We start from the raw sequence: 21,614 nt of genomic DNA, 5'->3' as shown, positions 1-21,614 counted from the left end.
CAGCCCCCTGGTGTCTGGCATGGCTGTGACCAACTCTGCTGTGACCGAGGCAGTGACCTGCAGGAGCCCCAAGCTGCTCCTGACAGCAGACAGGATGGTGGGGCCTCAGTCCTCCCCAGCATGGAGCTGCCACCAAAAAAACCAGTGCAGTGGGGTGGGTTGTCTCCCCTCCCTCGTTCAGCAACCAGTAAAGCAGGGTCTGCCAGGCCACCAGCTCCCAAGGGCAGAGCTCGCTTTTTGATGACAAACATGGCCCTTTCCCAGCCCTATTGCTCAGACACACAATAGTCCACTTCAAAAGTGACCTCCTTCCGAAGACACACGTGTCCTGCAGTGACCTTGTGAAGAGGAGCATCTGCCCTGGCCTGCAGCAGCAGTTCAGGCTCAGCACCTGCAGAAATCAATGTCACCCCCCAACAAGGAGCAGCTCCAAGCCAGGCTGACACGTGAGATCTCTCCGTTTACATGTACAAACGTGTGTGTGTGTGTTTTGCAGGGCTCTACCTGCTCTCCTGGAGCTGCAGTTATTTTATGTCAGTGTTGCAGGTTGGGTGTTGCTCATTACCCCACTGTATGATTGCACTGTAGCAGGGCTGGTCCCTGGGAGGCTCTGAAAGCTGGAGATGCTTGAGTACTGCCCCAGCATGGTACAAAACAAACCACACAGAAGTAACAGTTATAAACATAAAACTTGAAAAAAAAATTACTGTTAAAAGATTTATTGCAATAATACAATAAAATATAGAAAAAACAAAACAAAACCCAAACCATTTGTGTTTAGTTACATTTAGTTCAGAAGTTGGCAAAGAGAGGCCCTGGGTTTTTGCAGGTGACAAGTGACCCTTGGGTGTCCCACCTGAGACCTTTCCAAGGCACCTGATTTTTCAGTGGAGGGTTTTTGAAATCAGGTTCTTCCTTGGCAGCTCAGATTGGTCACCCCAGATCACTGGTCATGGACAAAAGTTCCCACATTCGTGCTGGGCAGAGTGTTCTGTAAATTCTCAGCTGGCTGTCCTCAGAGATCTATAATTAGCAGATAGTCCTGCCCTCCCTCCCCTGCCCCCAAAACAACCTGGAAAACTAATCCTGGCGATTGCACTCAAGGTTTGGACACACACATAATTCTTCCCTAGCTACACATGTGCAAAACACTAAAAAAACAACCCAAAACAAACCACAATCTGTTACAAAAAGGTTTCATGAAAAGACCTACCTCGATGCGTTTTAACACCCTGGCAGTGCCACTGTGCACCTTCAGGAGATGAGCTGGTTGCAAATAAATTATTTGGAAAATAGGATGATGAGGAAGGATATGGCTTAAAAAGGTTTGTTGTGTTGGTGTTTCTTTCCCTAAGTTAAGTAAATGACAGTGTAGAAAGCTGAATCATGGCCTGACCTTCAAGGGGTTCAAAGTAGCATGAAGGCAGCAAGGAAAGAGTGACTGAAATGCATATTAAAACAAACTAACAAAACAAGGAAGAGAGGGTGTTTATATGGCAGGGTCCAGTGCAAAATAAACAGGGAACCAGAGGGGGCTGCACGACACCAAGAGCCCAATCTCCAGAACTGGTGAGGGTGCTGGTTGCTCAGAGCTGCAAAGGACTGAAAGCTGGGAGTAAAGTGCTGTGACCTGAGCAGAGCCCAAAGCCCAGAGGGGCTGGGGGGGCAGTGGCCCCTTTCCTGCTGCAGTAAAATCAAGGGAGTTGTGGCTGTTCTCTTAAAATGAGCCCAACTGTTGGATTTAGACCAGAGGAAAGGTGGGGCTGAGGGTGTTCTCACCCAGCAGCCTGGGTGCTGCGAGGGCAGAGTTAAGGGTCTTTGGTATTAAAAAAAAAAAAAAGAAAAATGGTAAGAAAGAAACTACTGACACCAGATGCCCACCCCCAGGACAAAGAGAAAGAGCTGCCAGGCAGAGGGGTGGGGGGCTGGGGGACACAACACTCACCTGGCCCCCCTGGTATGGGACTCACTGGGTACATGGGCAGCAGGACCAAAGCTGCTTTTCCACCTGCTCCACTGGCTGGTCTGGAGAGGAACCAGCCACAAAACACTGGGTGAGGTGGCCAGCCCTGGGACTGCAGACAGGCAGGAGGACACTGCCTGGTGGCACTGCCTGGTGGCAGGGACAGGGCTTGTGCATCACTCCCTGCAGCCCCATTCCCAGCTGTGACACCACAGGGAAGAGGGGCAGAGGCGTTTCCAGCCCTTAACCCATGGAGAAGTCCAACACCCCAAGTGTGTAACATGGAAACCACAGGTTGGAAGCCTCACTGAGCAAGCCTGTCTGTAAGTAACCACACCACAAGGTGGAAGAGAAGCCATTAACCAACCCACCTGTCACTTTCCCACCTCCTGTAGCTTTACAAGGAGCCAGCTGGGCCACCAGCATCTCTGCACTGAAACAACTCCCTGGCTTTCAGTAAACAAGGGGGAAAAAAAACCCAAAAACCCACCATAAGCTTAAAATAGAACAGGGTTTAAAATACATGTAGTGTGGAGAGCGTGTGACTGTTCAGCTGGCTTGAAATGAGGTGGTGTTTTTTCTAACATGAACAAGTGGCCACGTGGTGGTGTAACCGAGGAGCATTATTGCAAGGATGCAATCCTGGGGCGGCCTCGAGCGTGGGTCTAGCTAAGAGAAGGTCCAGTGTTTCTTTGGTGTGTGATTCTAAGAGTAAAGAGCCTGTGTGTGCTTTGGACAGCACAACACGGAACTTCTCCACTACCTCCCAGGTGGAAAGAGCAATGAAATGAGCCACATTTCTCAGGCAAAACTGGGGAAAGATTCACAACCAACTCAAAACTTGAGACCAGTTTGCTGTGTGAATTCCTGCCCATGCTGATCCTTTGTATTAAAAATACGGCAACGGAGATTAGAAAAGATGTTTAAAAATGTGTCACTTTCATGTCCTGAATGAAAAAAATTTAGAAAGATGCATTATTATTATTATTATTATTTCTTTTTTTTTTTTTTTTTTGCATTATGCAAGACAGATTTAAAACACACACGCAAACACAGAACCCTGCAAGGGGTTAAGAAAATGTGACCTGCCTTTGCAGCACTGTCCAGGCTGAGCAGCCCTGTCTCTTTTGTACTCATCCTGCTCCAAGTCTTCCAAAATTCTTCTGGAGAAAGTAGAGCTGGAGGCTGCCAGGTCCTTTTCCTTCCATACTCAACCATGCAGACAGAGCCAGGACACCAAGTGCCCTCCCAGAAGCCACCAGGAGCAGGGAACTCACTCGTTTACAAAAAGGTACCATCCCAGTCATCTTGGGTAAAATAAAAAGGTGTGTTTTTTTTTTTCTGGCTTAAAAAACGAAAGTCTGACCTTTGCTTTGTTCCAGGCACTACTCAACTGAATAGGTCGGGTTTTACTCCAGCCCTGGCTGGGGTGGGGAGTCCTTCCACAGCCCCACAGGGCCCTCCCTGCCCGGCTGGTTAGCGATGCCCAGTGTAGGCTTTGAGCCAGGAGGTGACGGAAGCGGCCGCCGACGAGATCATTCCCCCCGCGCTGCTGCTGCTGGCGATGGGCTGGGACACCTGGGTGCTCTGGCTCTGCAGCATCTCCACCTGCTGCGAGGGGATGTCACAGAACCTGGGGCTGGGCAGGTTCTCCCAGTCTGTCCCCAGGTCTGTCTCTTCGTCGCTGACGCGCTCGTCGCCGCTCTCGTCCGTCTCGCCGGTGGCGCTGGGATCCACGAACTCCATCGAGTCCTCCAGGTCTGCGCTGATTTCGAAAGGCCCAGACCTGTGGACATGGAATCAGACTGGTTTGGGTAGGAAGGGACCTTCAAGATCATCCGATCCCAACCCCCTGCATGGGCAGGGACACCTCCCACCAGCCCAGGTTGCTCCAAGCCCCATCCAACCTGCTCTTCAACACTGCCAGGGATGGGGCAGCCACAGCTTCTCTGGGCAACCTGGGCCAGGGTCTCACCTCCCTCACACAGTGGAGACCTCCCTTGGCAGCACCCTCAGCAACAGCTCAAGATCTTTTTTACTATGAGGCTGGTGAAAACAGTGGAACAGGTTGCCCAGAGAGGCTGTGGACTCTCTGGAGATACTCAAAATCCCACCAGCCATGGTCCTGAATAACTTGTTCCAACTGGATCTGACAGATGGGCTGCATCTCCAGGGGTCCTGGCCAAACCCCCCTGTGCTGGGACTCCAAGTTCCCTGCTGCTACTGCCTGGTGGGAGAAGCAACTGCATCCCATCCTACTGCCTTGTGCTGGAGTACAGGGCAGCCAAAACCTGAGACACCTTGACTGAGAAAAGCCAGGCAACTTCAGAGAGCAGGTGGCTTTCATGGGGGTGGTGAAAGGTGGATCCTCCACAGCAAACCAAGTGGCAGCCAAAGCTCACTCCGAAGAACCAAACTGCTCAGTAAAACATGAGCAAGGTCAAAGTGTTTCTCCAGCCCTGGTGGGAGCAATTTAGTCTGGAAAATTTTAATCCAGATCATGAAAGCTTGATAAAATGGTATCTGAAAATGGTGGCTCAGAAAGGAGGTTATTGGGCAACAACAGGCCTAGATATCTAAAGGAAACCAGAGGGAGCTGGTGGCTGCAAACTTTGCAGACAGCTGGGAAATGAAAGGTGAGCACTCATAACCTGGGAAGGGAGTGTTGCCTTCTGGCACAGCATCCTGCTCAACCAGGCAACACAAGAGTCATCAGGTCTGAGGCCAGAAGGGACCATTAGATCATCTCCAGTGACCTCCTCTATAATAGAGGCCATTACATCCCACCCGTTCCCCCTCTCCTGGGCCCAGTAACTTCTGCCTGATGAAAGCACCAATTCCAGAACCTCATCCAGCCCTGACAGGACAACATAAGGAAACAGAGAATCCCCACCTCCATTCTTGCAGGTAATTACACTCTGTATGAAGTGCACGTGCCTCATCTCAACCCAGCTCAGACTCCTTGCTTCCAATCCTGTCTACAAAGCCATCCAGCAGCCTCTATTTTCTTCTCCCCATGAAGGTGTGGAAATCAAGTCATCACTCACTCTCACCTTTAGCAAGTTAAGATATTTTTCTACAGATTAAACTATTCCCCTCAGTGGGAGTATTTTTTCCAGTTCTCTCCTGGAACCTCTTCTTTTACTGCATGGACCCAACTGATCCATGTGGAGCTCTGTCACACCTGCAGGCCCATCTCTCTGCTCAGCCCTTTTACTTCACATCCTGGGGATCTGTCAGGATTAGCTTCTTGTCCACTGAGGCACTTGGATCTTTAACAGCAGCTGCTTTCCAGGACAGTTCTTCATTCTCTGGGTATTTCCCTGCTCTCTCCTTGTTTTCAGACAAGCACATCATTTTTTCCAGACTGAGCTAAGCTACAAAGATTTGGCTCCCTGTATCTTTGGGCTGAATCAGTAGGGATATGCCCAAAGAACTTCATTTTAGAGGCATGTTTGTAGCTCCTCTTTATGATACTACAGGTTTTAAAATAAAACTAGATCCTGTACAAGAGAAAAAAGTGGGAAAGTCGATTTCAGAACATTACTGTGTTTAAGAGGGAATAAAGCAGTAGTCAGATTAAACAAATATTTGCAGACTGTCTCGGGCACAAGTGACTTGTGACTGGATTATTCCAACAGGAAATCAATGCTGTTGGCTTTCTTACATTTAAGTTGTAAAAAAAAGAATTGAATTATTAAACCCAGTGTGTGCAGCTCCCAGGAACTGATGTTCTTTTCATCACGTACTAAGTTAACAGAAAAGTTATTTTTAATCTTAATTTGCACTGAAATCAGTATTATTTGAAGAGTTGACTTTGGTCTAAGGTGGCTCATTGATTCGAAGTATTTTGGGAAAGCTTTATCTAGTGTTTGTTTTAGGCTTTATGTTGCTGGATGCCCTCAGGCACTGACACATTGGCAAGATGTGGGCAGGGTCATACTGGAGCACAGTGATACTGCCTGGCACATGTGCTGCTGCCCCCTGGAGGGAAGGAGGCTCCTGCTTCTGGTTGTAGGGGCAACAAGTCCCACCATCAGCTACAAAACCTGCAGCTGAGCCTGCCACATGCAGAAGCACAGCACACACCCCTCTCTGAAACCTCATTTCCTACTCAGGACCCCCTTTTTCTGTCCTATCTCCTCCTCGTAACGCCTCCCGTTTCTGAGGTGCTGAGGATACAGCAGGAAAGAAGAATTTCCCCCATAAGTAACAGGGCAAATACAACACTTCAGAAGGGATGCAGTCACAGGTGAGTTAAGATGCTTTTCTTACCTGCCCAAGTTCTCAGTGTCTGGGCTGACCAGGTACATAAGGTTCCTGAGCGTGTGCAGTGGGTGCAACAGATCTAAATTCACGTGCTACCACGGGGGAGGCAAGAAAGAGACATGATCAGTTACTGGAGGAAACCTGCAGGCACAGCTGATCTTTTCAAAGCATTGAAAGAACCCAAATGTGCATTTCCCCTTACCTGAGAGAAGCAAAGGTGAAGGATATTGGCATTCAGCTTCTTCACTGCCCGCATGAACCTGTGTCTGCTGAGATTCTCTCCACAGAACTCGCTGTTGAAGCACCACACACACATTTGTACACACAGAGCTAAATGCTGTGAAAATACACCTGCTGGGGACATCAGCACTCTGTGCCCTTCCTAACAAACCACAGAGTAAACATCCTTGCAGTGAGCATTTGTTCAAACTCTGCAGCCAGTTTTAGGGTGCTCAGGGGATTCATTTTTCAGCTTACAAGACTGTTAGCACTTCAGTTGCCCTAGTCTCACCAGCTGCAACAGGATGGATAAGGTAAACTGTGGGAAGCTCCAAGATCCATTGCAGCCAAGCTATTTCAGCTCTCTTTTTAACTCTTGCATCACTTCCTGGCCCCAACCCTTTCCTTCTGTGAAGCCTGAGCACCTAAACAATAGTCTAAAATAAAACAAACAAACAAACTTTGCAGATCTTGCCCAAGTTCTGTGCCCTCACTTAGGCAACCATTATTTTAAACACTTAAAAGAATCCCAGCAGCATATTTGAGACCTCTGGAGGACTGGCCAGGTCTACAGCTTCCTCAGTATTTCTGTACAGATCCCATCTGCTCCACAGACCCATCCAAAACCTAACAGTGCTTTTCCTCATGCGTGGGGTTTAACAAAAACACTCCCAGGTGCCTGGCAGCCAGGTACATTCCCCATTGGGAATTCTATCTCTGCCATGTCAGACCATAAGGCTTTCTTCTACAGCACGTCATTGAGTGGAGCTGTGGCAGATGACAAAGAGCTGCTGAATTGGGCTGGGATTTTGTAAAGCACAGTAGGGTCTCATAAAAATGAAAAGTGCTATTCAAGGAGTGTCATATTTCACTTCTAATTTGAGGATGCTGAATAAGTCCATTAGAAAGGTGTTATCTTCAACTCTGATGGCTGGTCTACACTCTCAGGAGGTAAAAATGGGAGGGAGAGACTACAAACTGTGGTCTGAAATCCTACTAGCCTCCCCCCCCCAATTAAACAGCATAAAAATCCATGACCCATCAGCTGTGACCAGAAAAGCTGTTTCAACTTCATCTCTCTGTTCACAAAACAAAACTGAATTAAGGTCAGTGATCAGTTTTGACTGATTCCCCTCCTGAGAGGCTTGCATTTACTTGCCTGTTGCAGAGCTTCTTGGGAAGATTCACATCAAGTATGAGGGACAGGGTGTTAACCAGCTGAGTTGCATAGCACAGCGCGGCGCTGATGGTGTGAGCAGGGTTATTATGCTCCATATCTAAAGGGAACAAAACCATCACGTTTTAAGACCATAAAACTCATCAAGTTTCCTTTCAGATGCAGCCTAAATGTGTTACCCAAGTGTATTCTAGAAAATGTCATTTGTAAGTACTGAGAACAGCCTGAATCCAGCAACCATTCCCAGTGGAATCTGTCAGAAGTTGGGAGAAAACAGCAAGTCTTGGAATTCCTGTTACAACGAGAGCATGTGAGCCATGTCCAAAGTGTGAATGATTTTCTTCAGCTTCCTGATAGACTGTGCTGTGTCCCAGTGAGCATTTCCTGCAAAAGAGGATTTCAGTGGACTAATCCCTCTCCTGGCATTTATTTCGGACTCAGGTTTGTCCAGGTGAGAACAAACAGGTGGGGCTACTGCTCCTCGGTGCCTTCTGCTGGCATCCAAGGCTGCAAGTTCTACAGCTTCTGGAGCATCCCAGCTGCCTCATCAGACCTTGCTCCTTACCTGGTCCTTGTGTAGTCTTCTTCTCTTCCACCCAGTTGTAATAAGCTGAATAGTCTCCATTATTAGGCAGGGTTATCCAAGGCCCTGTGATACTGATGCTGGTGTCCCCGTTATGATCATCACACACCCATCTCCCAGAGAGGTAGGTGGTTCTCCTGGCCTCTGCCAGCTTGCTCACAGTGCTAGAGGTCATCGCATTGTCACTCCCAGAAGACTCATCTGCAGGATCTCTGGAGCACCCCCAAAGAGGAAGAGAGTGTTTTTAAAGAAAGGTTTTGAGACATATAATCAGGAGATGCACTTGGCAGACAATTATAGCCAGCTTTGACAGAGGGCAAAACGCTTGTAGAAACACTCCCAACAAAGGCCAGGTTGGATGGGGCTTGGAGCAACCTGGGCTGGTGGGAGGTGTCCCTGCCCATACAGGGGGGTTGGGACTGGTTGGTCTTTAAGGTCCCTCCCAACCCAAACCAGTCTGTGATTCTGTGATTCTATGAACACTCTAGCAAAACTCCTTATTCCCAAAACTCCTTTCCCTTGTTCTGGGATTTTTTGTTATCTCTTTTAAGAAAGTCCAACACTGGACAGATCCCTCAGTGGGGAGATGCTAGCCCCTCCAGCTTCTGCTAGTCTGGACCTCTACCTTTGGGCCAGATGCTTTGCCTTTGGCAAACACCTTCTTCTCCCCACAGATGCCAAGGAGAGCCACAGTGTCTAGCTTAGACTTACACAACTCACTTCTGGGTGTCTAAAGTTAAGGAAAATGAGTCCAGAAGGACAAGGCTTCTCTACCTCATGCTTGTCTTCACCTCCTCGATGGGAAATATGACAGATGTTAGCTCCAGGATGTGCGTGCGACGAAGGTTTGCCAGATGCTCATACTGGGTTTTCAAGTCAGAGGTTTTTTTCTCTACCAAGTCCCCCAGCTTGCGGTTGTGCCTCTGGATCTTCTCTTTCTTCTCCTGGTGCCTCTGAGCCCTGCGATAGTGCTTCTGGTTCTCCTCCTTGATCCTCAGAAGCCCCTCTGCATCTGTGAAAACAGCAGCAGATGTCAGCCTTGGAAAAGGAGATGGGAGGTACTTGTGGTGTGCTGTGTCCAGCTCTGGTGCCCTCAGCACAAGAAAGACATGGAGCTGTTGGAGAGGGTCCAGTGATGGGCCACCGAGATGATCCCAGGGCTGGAGCAGCTCTGCTCTGGGGACAGGCTGGGAGAGTTGGGGTGTTCAGGCTGGAGAAGAGAAGGCTCCAGGGAGACCTTAGAGCACCTTCCAGTGCCTGAAGGGGCTCCAGGAAAGCTGAGGAGGGGCTTTTCATCAGAGAAGATAGTGATAAGACAAGGGGTGATGGTTTTAAACTGAGAGAGGGGAGATTTAGGTGAGATATTCGGAAGAAATTCTTCACCATGAGGGTGGTGAGGAACTGGAATGGGTTGTCCAGGGAGGTTGTTGATGCCCCATCCCTGGAGGTTTTTCAGGCCAGGTTGGACGAGGTTTTGTGCAACCTGGTCTAGTGGTTCCCTGCTCACGGCAGGGGGGTTGGAACTTGATCTTTAAGGTCCCTTCCAACCTTAATCATTCTATGATTCTATGGTAATTCATATTTATAGATAACAAGATCTATAGCATCTTAGAACAGAAAGCCCTGCCTCAACTATTAACATTTGCCAGCTGCTAAATGGTACAGCTTTTTAATCTTTCCTGAAGATCTCCAAAGAGACTGAAATTGGGATTAATCTTTCCCTATCTTTTACCCAGCCATTTTTTTATTTGAAGCAGGAAAAGCCAAGATTTTGCAGTTTAACTAAACTTGAGGTGATCATCATGACAGAAATAGCTTGACTGTACATGTCTGTATGGTGCTGGCCAAGAAGACATGCACTGCTTGCAGCCAAAATCCAGAGCAGACAGCATCTTCATTCACCATTTCTGGCACCACTGCTTCTATTCTGGGCTCCACACTCATGAAGTGCCCTTAAAGCACTTGGACCCCAACGGTGCAGTCTTCATGTTGCCACAAGGGAACACTACCTCCTTCTTCAGCCACCAAAAGAGAAATGTGATGATGTACCTGAAGTGCTGCAACTGCCTGAACTGACTCCATGTGTCAGGCAAGGACAAAAATACCCTTCAAGAGCATCTGCTGATTCTCCTATAAAATAATTTACTGCAGTAATGCTTCCACAAACATATGGTGCTAAAGAGAGTAAGTTAACCACCTCTTTCCAAAGCACAGGAAAATATTTGTTATCCATGGTCTCCAAACACACGTCTAAAATTCTTGATGCACCCTAGTTTGAAGAAGAGTCCCCACCTACCAGTCACTTACTTTGCATTTTTAAGGCTGCAAAGCAACCATGTTAGGTTCTCATGCAGCAAGGCATCACTTTCCTGTAATCAAGAAGTTGGAAAACTGACCCTTGCACAGCAGGGAACTACAACATCCTGACATGTTTTTAGTGACATATTTTGTTTGCAAGGCACAGATAAGACCAGAGCTACAATAAGAATAACCCAAAGCAGCTGCATGAGGTACTACTAAAATCAAGAAGACTTCTAAGCAACTACATCCACCTCCAACTCCTCACTCAGACTGTCCCCAACAGGGGAACACAAAAATTAAAGGCTACATCCAAAGAATGGGACCTGAGGCCAATTCCCATCTGATCTGGCAGGGTGGGAGACCAGGACTTATTGTTTTCCCACCCCCACAGACCCAGAAGGGACTTTCTCTGAAAGTCAGGAATTATTTCTAAGCCACCTAACTGATCTGTTGTGATCCACGGTGTGTTTGGAAGGAAGGAAGATCTGACACGTGGGAGATGCAAAGTGCCAAATTAAAGAAGGTGAGAACGTTTTCTCCACGCAGATAAGAACTGATAATTCTCAGAGTGATAAAATAAGGGCCCCTTTGATAGAGGAACCATAAAAAAATTGATTTTTCTCTGAGCCATACCAAGAATCCCCAAGTGTCACCTAGTCATTCAGTTTCCTTTTAGCACTCCTGAAACATCAACAGGAAATCAATTAATGCTTGCGTTCACATGCCCAAACTCTGCCTTTGCATAAAGAATAAGAGACAGAGGAGGAGTAAAATGTCCATCTGTTCAATTTTCACATTCATGTTGTACTTGAAAGGCTGCTTTTTCACCGAGTCAACTCTCTTTTCTCCAGCCACAACAGCAATTATTTGGGAAGCTGGGGAGAGCACGGCACACGTTTCCCGACTAGCAGTCCTGGTGCAGAAACAACTGTCCTTTTCTTTTTGGCACAGCACTTCTGCTTTACGACCCAGCTGATGAGGGGGTTAAAATGTGTCCCCAGAAGCATTTCAGGACCCCACGATGGCCCACACATCTGTGCTGCCTGATAAATGCAAGTGCATGCACACCAGCCTCTGCCCGAGCCAGAGCTAAGCCAGAGGTTTGCAGGATTGTCTCCTTGAGCTGTTCTCCACAGACAGGAGGCAAAGAGACACATTTTAAAGCCTTATTTTAAGAAGCATCAATTATTGAGGTATCCAGGAGAGTCAACTCCAAAAGCAGGAACCCAATGTTCTAGAAATTGTGCTTATTTCAGAACACCAAACTATGGCACATCCCAGAGAAGAGAAACCACCTATGACACATTTTCTAATGTGGTCCAAGAGTAAACGGAGTTGGGCTCCTGATCTTCTGGCTTTCATTTTGGGTCCATTTGCACTAGCAGTTTTGGGATAACTGAGCTAACAGCAGGCCAGCTGGGCAATAATACTTCATGGGTTAAATCTACTCAATTCACTGTGAGCCAGAGAAGCTGCAAAAGCTACAGAAAACACACTTCACAAAACAGTAGAAAAGTGGAGGAACCACTGCCCGGTTGGCCCTAACATTTTGCCACCTTCAGAGCTGCATTTTGAGAAAAGGTGCCTAAGTTCCTTGAAGTCACATTGATTTCCCCTTCTCCTTTATTCACAGACTGAAGATAAAAAGTAGCTATTATCTCCATAATAATCTCCTACCTACTGAAAAGCTTTCTTCACCTTCCTCTTCTCTAAACCAAACCAAACATCGATTTTCTCAGCTACTCCTTGTGTTTAACTCCTAATAATCACTTCCAGACTTTCTCCAGTTGATTTGTACCTTTCTTAAACTGCTCAGATGGGACACCAGATTTCCACTGAGGCAACACCAGTGCTGGGCACAGCAGGGTAGTTGTCCTTCCATCCTAAATATAATGCTTATATTCCTATAACCCAGAGTGAGGCCTGAACCACTCTGGAGCACCATGAGATTAAGAATTTTTATTTAATTTGCAATTCCCCAGATCCCTTCCTGTCAAATCTCATCGCTGGTGCTTCTCTTTCCTGAACAATGGGCACTCTGCTTGGTCCTTTTCAGATGACATTGTCAGTTTATGTGCATGATTTTGAATTTGATCCTGCTCTCACAGAAGTCATCCACCTTGGCTTCCTTCATTCCACCTTCTATTTTACCATGCAAGCTATTATGGAAAACACTGGACAAAACTGGGCCAGGAACCAGTACCTGCTGAGCTCCACCTGTCCCACCTCCCTGCTTTGACAAATATCACCATTCTTTGCATGCAGCCTTTTGTGTCAGCCTCACAGTGATTACACCCAGAGCAAAGGTCTTTCCTTGCTCATGAGACAGTTTGGGGCAGTGTCCAACAACAAGGTATGTTGGATCTTCTGCTTCATCCTCCACTAGACCACTTCATCCCCAGACAGTGGGTTGATTTGACATGGCTTCTTCTTAACAAAGTGATGCCTATTTTTAATTTTCTTACCTTCTAGCTACCAAAGTGGTCAGAGCTTTATAATAGGATGACTGTGTCATCAGTCCTTTCTCCATCCTTTGAAAACAGACACTGTTTTCCTACTGGTTCATGGGACACCCTCTCTCCCCTCAAGTGCTCCACAGACAACTTCAACTTTTTCCTTAAGTTCTCTAAGGTGACTCTTGTAAGGCCTTGCTGACATAGTAAAAATAATATTTAGCTTTGTTTTCTTTCCTCAGCCTGCAGTCCTCTCATGATGTAAAACTTAATCTGGCTAAGCAGCTGATCACATTTTCTTTGTGAGAAGACAAGTGAAGAAGCTGCTGAATGCTTAAGTCTTCTCTGCACTGTTATTTGCTCTCTTTCCTGCTAACAGAATCATCTAGTCCATCTTCTCATTATATGTTTCTTCTTGTTACTGTCCACCCTCCTTATTAACTGAAAATCATTTTGCATCTCAACCTTTTGATGTTATCACCACAAGCTTGTGCTATTCCTTTAGAACTATTCTCAAGGTATATGCCTCTGTTTTCACTCTGTTTGGCTCCACCTGAATTTCAAGTAAATAAAAATGTTCCTGATTCAATCAATATGCTTTGGAACACCCTCTGCATGTATGCTGTAAGGAGTGCTGCATGATCTCCTCTGAAAAATGGCCCTACAGATCTCTCATGTGTGAAAAACATGAGCTTCAAAACTGAAGCTGCTGAACAGTAGCAGCTCCCCAGCCTATGCTGTAACTTCAGTGACTCTGGCTCAAGGAGGATTTGAGGATTTCTAGACAGGTGTGGGTTAAAATTCATCAATGGCATGACATTCCCAACAGCTGCAGAGCTGTTTGCTCCTCTTTATCAAGAGGAAGTGATGAGGAACACCACACTGAGCAAAGCCATCTCTAGGGACAACGCCAAAGTCATCGGCTGCTCAGCATTTACCTTTTAAAGCTGCTGCAAAATGATCTCCATCCAGCTGAATAATGTCTGCTGTTTGCTAATTAAAACCCAAGCATGAAAAGGCTAAAATCCACTCACCAATTTGCCTTCAGGTTGATTGAAGAAGGGTTATGGTTTGGAAATCCACCATTATAAAAACAACCACCACTCGCATTCACCTCGACTGGTTTGCCCCTCTAAGGCAGAGAGTTTTGCACACCAGAAAAGCACAGACACTACTCACGTCTTGTCATTTCATCATTCTCCTTGCAAATGGTCTGTTTCAGCTGCTCAATCCTCATCTTGCAAGACATTATTTTCCATCTCTGAAAAAGAAGAAGAAAAAAAAAGGACATTCAGCACCTGGAGGGCACAAACGGCTTCAAACACGCTGACTAATGATCAACAGCAAAGCCAGCAGCTTCAGCACAAAAGGAGAAGCAGGTTCTTAGTTGGATCACACCAAGGAATAAATACTTCACACACTGTTTTGTGCACAGAAGAATGGCACAAGAACTGAATGCTCAGTGCAAAGTCAATCAGTGTAACAAGTTATTGAACAAACAACTAATAAGAAATTAAAAATATGGACAGTTTGGAGGACTCTGCTTGCAGAGCCAGTTTCAGTTTTGCTTACAGCAGGTTTTTTGGGAAAGCAACACGATGTCCTCAAGGCAAACTGTAACTTTAAACTATGAGATCTAGGGATTCAGAGAGTTTTAAAACCTATGGGACATTTTGAACAACTCACCAGCTGATCAGTTATCTCCTTCCCTTCCATGGCCTTCAAAACACTAGAGGAAAAAAAACACGATTGAAAACTTTATGACTATCTGGACTACATCTGTCTCCAGCCACAGGTTGTGTGAGAGAGACTCTTTTGTGTTTCTGAGGGTTATTATAGTTTATTTTAATTAAATAGCTGCAACTTACTGTTTTTGGAATTCTCTCTGCTTAGTTTTAAGATGCATCAGCCTTTCTTTCTTTTCAGAAAACCTGGAAGAGATTACATTTCTTTACTGATATTTCTCACAACATGAGATTGTAAGTTGTCTGAAACAATAAAAAGACTGAAGCTTGTGGGAGTCTTTAAACCTCAACTATCTGTCTTAATCCTTGGAAGTAATGGCTAAACATATAAAGATCTTGCAGAATTCTAAAGCATCTGCCTCACAGGAACTGCAACAGAACCTCTAAGCTGAGGAAACATCAGCTTGTTCTATTATCAGACTTGTAAGAAAATTCCTTGCTATTTCTAGAAGATTCATAGCTCAGCAATATCAATATATTGTGTATGAAGAAAAATACAGTAGTCTAAAACCCTTCAGTCACTGGAGAAATTAACAGCACCATCTCAGGTCCTGTAGTGAGGCTGAACTGAGCAGAAAGTCTCAACTTCCACAAGCTGTGGTGTTATCAGCCAAGTTCACTCTGGCAGTGGGAAATACAGGTCTCTACACACCAAGCACTGCATGTTTTCCCTTCTAACCTGCAAGTGTCCCACTTCATTCATTACTGGCTCCAAACAGGAACAGTCTCTCAAGGCTTTTCACAGTATCATTCTGGTTGGAAAAGACCTACAAGATCACTGAGTCCAACCACTACCCTAACTCTGCAGTGTCCACCACTAAACCCTGTCCCTTGACACCACATTTGTTTTCTTAGATGTCTCCAGGGATGGTGGCTCAACTGCCTCCTCAGACAGCCTGGATCACTTTTACAGGACATCCAAATCTTTCTTGCATTAGTAACAGCAATAACTTGCATTGTTTTCTCCTTATTTCTCCTAACCCTCACAAGTCCCTGACCCAACTGCCTGCTTGAGTTCAGCTTCACCAGATGTTTGAGGTACAGGAACTAAAAAGAATTGAGGAGAAGGGCATTTTTTTAGGATTCATCACCCTGTGTTTTCTCCCTTTGAATATGTAGCAACCATGTTCTGCTCCCCTCCACGTGCCACAAAGTATTGAGAAATGCATTTGAAGGAAACAGCATATGAGCAGTGCATATTGAGAAATCACAACAGGGCACAGAGTGACCAAGCCAGTATTGAGAGCAAACAACAAGACACCCAGGAGAGTTAAATGGCATTAAAAAATAGCAAACGTGCTTTCTCTTTAGCCAGTGTGTGGCTTTCCAGCTTTCCTCTCTGCTTTCCATGTCACAGCTCCATCCCTATCCACACCTCAAATGTGTCTCTTGGGTTAAGTCTACTTACAGAAAAACAATTTATTAATTACCCTCTAAACCACCTAGAACTGGCAATTTCATCCTAACAGAGGCCTATTACTTCACATAAAACCCACCGAGCCCTTTATTTTCAGGGATATCTAAGCTTTATTTAGTAAGAATTCCAGAGTGAGCCTTGACAAGGGCATGTAGTGAGAGGACAAGGGGCAATGGGTTAAAACTGGAAAGGGGAAGATTTAGGTCAGACATTTGGAAGAAATTCTTTGCTGTGAGGGTGGGGAGACCCTGGCCCAGGTTGCCCAGAGAAGCTGTGGCTGCCCCATCCCTGGCAGTGTTGAAGGGCAGGTTGGATGGGGCTTGGAGCAACCTGGGCTGGTGGGAGGTGTCCCTGCCCATGCAGGGGGGTGGGACTAGATGAGCTTTAAGGTCCCTTCCAACCCAAACCAGCCTGTGATTTTGTGACAGGATGGCATCTTGGGCCTCTCTCCTTCTGCTCATCTCCGTGGGTCTGATTTCAGGTAAAATTTTAAAATCCTTCATTTGTTTCCTTGAAGTGCAGAAGCCTGAAAGCTTGCTGACTAACTCTGGGTTCAGAAAGCATGTAATCACCCTTCCCCCATGGCATTGGCATTAAAACAACAACAAAACTACTGGCTGCTGCCTTCCTAGTAGACCAAGAATACCTGTCCTCCTTCCAAAACAAACCCAAAGCAAACGTGGGTGCTTGGCATCAAAGCCAGAGGCCACGAGTGATCTGGAGGAATGTGGTGTGACTGGAGCCTGGCTGCCCAGCCTGGTGCATTCGTTCTTCCTGTGTGTCCTCACCCCACCAGTCATCATGGAAATGACAAAAGAGCACTGTACTGGACTCCTGTTTACCACAGAGTAACGCACACCTACTGTACTCCTGACCTTTGGCTGCAACCAAAAATAACTTGGCCCAGGCACACGTCTCTCAGCAGGCACACAGGGAGAGAGAGCTGGGGCAATTTGTGTTTTCAAAGCTGGATTAATACACAGAGTCTGACTGAAAGAAATGACTCAAATGATGCCCATCACATCAGCAAGAAGTTGAACGATCTGTCAAGAATCTGGGACTCAATGAAGTTCTTACTGGGGAGGGAAGACAGAAATACATGTGGAAGCCTGCAAAACTTCTAGCTCACCATGCACCTCAGCAATGACCTCAAACAGCTCCTACAAACTTCTTTGGCAGGTTTCTCCTAAGCAAATGTCTCAGTTTCTTTATATAGCCTTAATCTTAATTGCATTGAGTAACTAATTTCTCTCTCTCTCTCTCTCTATATATATATATAAAGCCTTTCAGTTTGGCAAAGAAACAAAACTTTGGATGAACTATTATAGGAACTCCCATAAAACGTCAACTGAGAGAACTCAACTTCTCAAATTATCCATTAAATGCTTCTCTTTCTTCAAGTCTTATCACATAAAGCTGAGATTTCCCACGGTTACCTGGCTTATTTCCACGTGTTCATAATTAGAGAGAAACAACCAGGAAGGAGGACTTCCTCATCTGTAGGAAGTGATTAATGCTGAGGACAGCATGAGGTGCATCCATTATTGTACCTATTCACTATAAAAAAACTCCACTGCTGCATAAAGTCACTATTCCCAATCCTAAACCACAGCTTAGGGAAGTCACATGGGCTCAGACATCATCATTATATTGTCTTTGGCTTCTGCCATCTGCAGACACACAAAGCAAAGCAACTCATGTAAAGCATGTTTGTAAAATACACCCTGTGAATTTATGCAGATGACAGGCTGGAGTAAACTCCTGGGAGCAAGAAGGGTCTCTGAGCTGAAACCAGCATCAAGATGCCAGCTTATACTCTGTTGAATATACAAGACATTACTCATGAAAAGAAGAATGTCAGTGATGATTTTCCTGGAGGACTTCAGGACTACTCATCCTTAATTGTAGTTGTACTTCATAAATTAATCTAAAAGCTCCTCAGCCTCTTCCCCCTCACAGATACAGGGTGTGATTTTTGCCAGACATGTGAGCAACTTCAATCTCAAAAAGACTGCAACTTGAATCAGCACACAGAACAGTCCAATGAAAAGAAACCCAAAATAATTCTGATTCTTAGAACATGAAATCGTTGATCTTCTTATAAAGAAAAAAATCACAAGAAAATTCTAAAAAATAAACCACCCCTCACTAGATAGGAGGGTGATGCTTGCTTTCTCTTCCCAAGAGGGAGCACAATTCTTTTCCCCAACCTGTAACCCTTCAAAAAGCCAAACAGGAGGCCCAAATGACCCCCCCCCCCCCCACTTCCACACTCTGCATTTCTCACACCATGCTCAGACAGAAAAGCCCTTGTCGTGACCCTGTGGCCTCCTCCAGAACACTGCTGTAAAATTAACCCAGGTGCTACTTGAAGGCTTAAAACAAACACACAAACAAGGAGGACAGGCAACACAACCTGAAACCCAGCCAGCCAGCTGCACCTGTCCCTGCCTGGCTCTGCCATGGTGTGTGATCACCCTTGAAGAACATGACAAGAACTTCACAGAAGCCACTTGGTGCTTACAAACACACGCAGAACCACGGAAGTGATGGCCTCTCTCTTGCTCTTCTATCACCCATTCCAAGTTTCAATTACAGAATGCAGACACAATATTTCAAGCTTTAAAAATCAGTAACTCCATTATCTTCAAAGGAACAAGGAGAAAGCCAAGCTCAGCAGGGCTTTGTCCCTGCGCTGAGAGTTCCTGCTGCAAACCTTCTTGTTACTCTCGTGGTGTTATTCATATGTCAGGTTGCTCCTTTAATTCATTAACAGGAAGCTGCCATTTTTAATGAATTGCACTACTGCTTGGGAAAGTGTTGAGCAGCAGGAGAAACCAAGCCTGGGGAAGTGGAGCAAAGAGGGAGACCCATCAGAATGGAGGCTCCAGAACAGCAGTGATCCTCACAGAGGGAACCATGATTTCCAGGCAGAGGGGTTACAATAAAAAGACAAAGCCCTCCCAACAATCAGGAGACCAACTCCTGCAGATAAGAAACACAGTGTGAACATACAGAGGAGTCTTCTAACCACAGACAAATTAAAGCATCTTAGGAAGATGCAGTGAAAACTGCCAGGCAGAAAAGCTGGTCTTGCCTCGTGCAAGAAGACAGGAGGAAGAGAAGCTTTTTCCCAACAAGCTGCTGCATCTGGTACTTTGGCTAAACCTGCTTCTTTACAGCTTCATTTTTCTGATGGGTAGAGAAACTTCTTCATAGAATCTTCAGGCTGGTTTGGGTGGGAAGGGACCTTAAAGATCATCCAGTTCCAACCCCCTGCCATGGGCAGGGACACCTCCCACCAGCCCAGGTTGCTCCAAGCCCCATCCAACCTGCCCTTCAACACTGCCAGGGATGGGGCAGCCACAGCTTCTCTGGGCAACCTGGGCCAGGGTCTCACCACCCTCACAGCAAAGAATTTCTTCCTCGTGTCTCACCTAAATCTCCCCTTTTCCAGTTTTGATCCATTGCCTCTCTCACTACAAGCCCTTCTACGAAGTCCCTCCCCAGCTTTCCTTTATCTTAAGCCTTGCTTAACAGAGAATGACAGTGGTTCCACTATAACAAAGGCTACAGTTGAATTTCTACAGCTGTTCAGCCAAAAATCTTATGGCTACAAAACAGCCAGGAAAAACAATCCTTGGTTTAGGTTCCAAATTCCAAACCCATTTTTTTTCCAGGGAAGCTGCAGATAATCCTGAGGGGCATCACACCAACACAAGTTTCCCATCTATCTTAGAAGGACTGAATGCAGTTTGGCAGAGGCTTTAACATAAAAAAATAAAATAAATTCAAGAAAGCAAGCCCATCCAGGGGCAGACTAAGGGACTAAGGTCCCAGTTTTGCAAGCTGATGGCAGCTGACACCCTGTGCCCACTCCCAGGAAGACACCACTGTCCCCAGGGCTGCTCTTGTGCTTGGCAGGACACAAGGAGCCCTGAGGACCCTACAGCACAACACACCACTTGCCACCTTCCCAAAATAGTTCAAGAAATCACTCCCAGCAGCTGCTCATGAAGCTACAAATGAAGGACCAAGACGACAGCACCAGCCAAAAAAAAACCCAGAGCTATTCCAGAGAGGATCCTGGGGCAGACAAATGTTGAGGAATCTGGGATGGACAAGATGTGAAGGGCAGCTATGGAGGGGTGATTTGGATCTGACTCATGGAATGGGGATATTTGCTTCTTGAGGTCAGGCTCAATTGAGCCACCCTCCCAGAGAGCCACTGCTCTGCAGAAAGGAGCAGGAAGGTGCAGGATTAACCGAAGGGAAGGATGTTTTGTAATTCTAATGGTCCTGATTAGGGCTATTTATGCAGGCAGGGAACCAAAACAAGGTGCTGTTTTCTTTCTGCACGCCTTCCCGGTTTTACTTAACGACTTAGAAACACCACCAGTTTGACACCTGCTGCTGAAAACAGAGACGTGTGTCCAACCTCCGACCACACGGGCTGGCCGGTAGCTCTGAGCTGCCCAGAGCTTGTCACTCACATCAGCACAGGCGCTGGCAGCTGCACCTCCCCAGGGGAAAGCCGGGGCTTCCAGTGATCATTGTCATTATTTTCAGCAGCAGGACCCTGTAGCTCCTGCTCTGCCCGAGCCCCGACCCCAGCAGCAGCCCCGCGGAGGGCCCGGCAGCGGCAGGACCCTTCCCCTTCCCACCCCCCGACCCCCGTTTCCCACCCCCAGCTCCAGGCAGCAGCAGGGCCCTTCCCCTTCCCACCCCCCTACCCCGTTTCCCACCCACAGCTCCAGGCAGCGGCAGGACCCTTCCCCTCCCCCCCACCTCAGCCCCCCCCCAACCCCCGTTTCCCACCCCCAGCCCCGGACACGGGCAGGACCCTTCCCCTCCCACCCCCTGAACCCCCCCGACCCCCGTTTCCCACCCCCAGGCAGCGGCAGGACCCTTCCCCTCCCCCTCCCCCCCACCTCAGCCCCCTCCCAACCCCCGTTTCCCACCCCCAGGCAGGGGCAGGACCCTTCCCCTCCCACCCCCCTGAGCCCCCCCGACCCCCGTTTCCCACCCCCAGGCAGGGGCAGGACCCTTCCCCTCCCACCCCCCTGAGCCCCCCTCGACCCCCGGTTCCCACCCCCATCCAGGACCCTTCCCCTCCCGCCCCCCCCCCCGGCCCCAGGGGGGGCGACAACGGGGCGGGGGGGGACACACACGGACACCCCCATTCCCCGGCCCTGAGGGGAGCGGGGGAAGGGCAGCAGAAGGGAAGGGTGCCCCCCCCCCGTACCTTTCCGAGTCGCGTCCGTCGAAGAAGACAAAGTCTCCGCTCCGGACGCACTTGGCGCAGGTGAGGCGGCGGCGGGCGGTGTTGCAGAGCGGGCAGCGCTCCACCGCCACGTACAGCCCTTCGGCGTCCTCCTCGGCGCCCCGCAAAGCCGCCGGGCCCGCCCCAGCCCCGGCCCCGGCCCCGGCCCCGCCGCCCTGCCCGCCGGGCTGGGACCGGCAGCCGCTGGGAGACGCCATGATGGG

General features: G+C 47.5%; 1 protein-coding gene across 1 annotated transcript; it reads right to left on the bottom strand.

Annotated features, from left to right (window-relative positions):
- Positions 1-703: 703 nt before the first annotated feature.
- Positions 704-21,614, bottom strand: ATG14 (autophagy related 14). The gene is made up of 10 exons (XM_051620684.1): positions 21,373-21,614; positions 14,834-14,896; positions 14,652-14,694; positions 14,145-14,226; positions 8,986-9,223; positions 8,194-8,423; positions 7,611-7,728; positions 6,435-6,525; positions 6,239-6,324; positions 704-3,749 (listed from the first exon to the last, which is right to left on the bottom strand). Exons 1-10 carry the CDS (start codon positions 21,606-21,608, stop codon positions 3,440-3,442), a joined length of 1,497 nt encoding a protein of 498 aa, XP_051476644.1. The 5' UTR covers positions 21,609-21,614; the 3' UTR covers positions 704-3,439.

The sequence above is a fragment of the Apus apus genome, chromosome 5 (assembly GCF_020740795.1).
Source record: "Apus apus isolate bApuApu2 chromosome 5, bApuApu2.pri.cur, whole genome shotgun sequence".
Classification (NCBI taxonomy): Eukaryota; Metazoa; Chordata; class Aves; order Apodiformes; family Apodidae; genus Apus; species Apus apus.
Note: the sequence above shows the minus strand (reverse complement) of the source record. Positions and strands in the feature narration are given on the sequence as shown.

Excerpts from the sequence above, each read along its gene's own strand:
- ATG14 (XM_051620684.1), bottom strand. The coding sequence starts at position 21,608 with ATGGCGTCTCCCAGCGGCTGCCGGTCCCAGCCCGGCGGGCAGGGCGGC. Across the intron at positions 14,695-14,833 it reads CAGAGAGAATTCCAAAAACA|TGTTTTGAAGGCCATGGAAG; the intron begins GTAAGTTGCAGC and ends TTTTTCCTCTAG. Across the intron at positions 9,224-14,144 it reads GAATGATGAAATGACAAGAC|ATGCAGAGGGGCTTCTGAGG; the intron begins GTGAGTAGTGTC and ends CTGTTTTCACAG.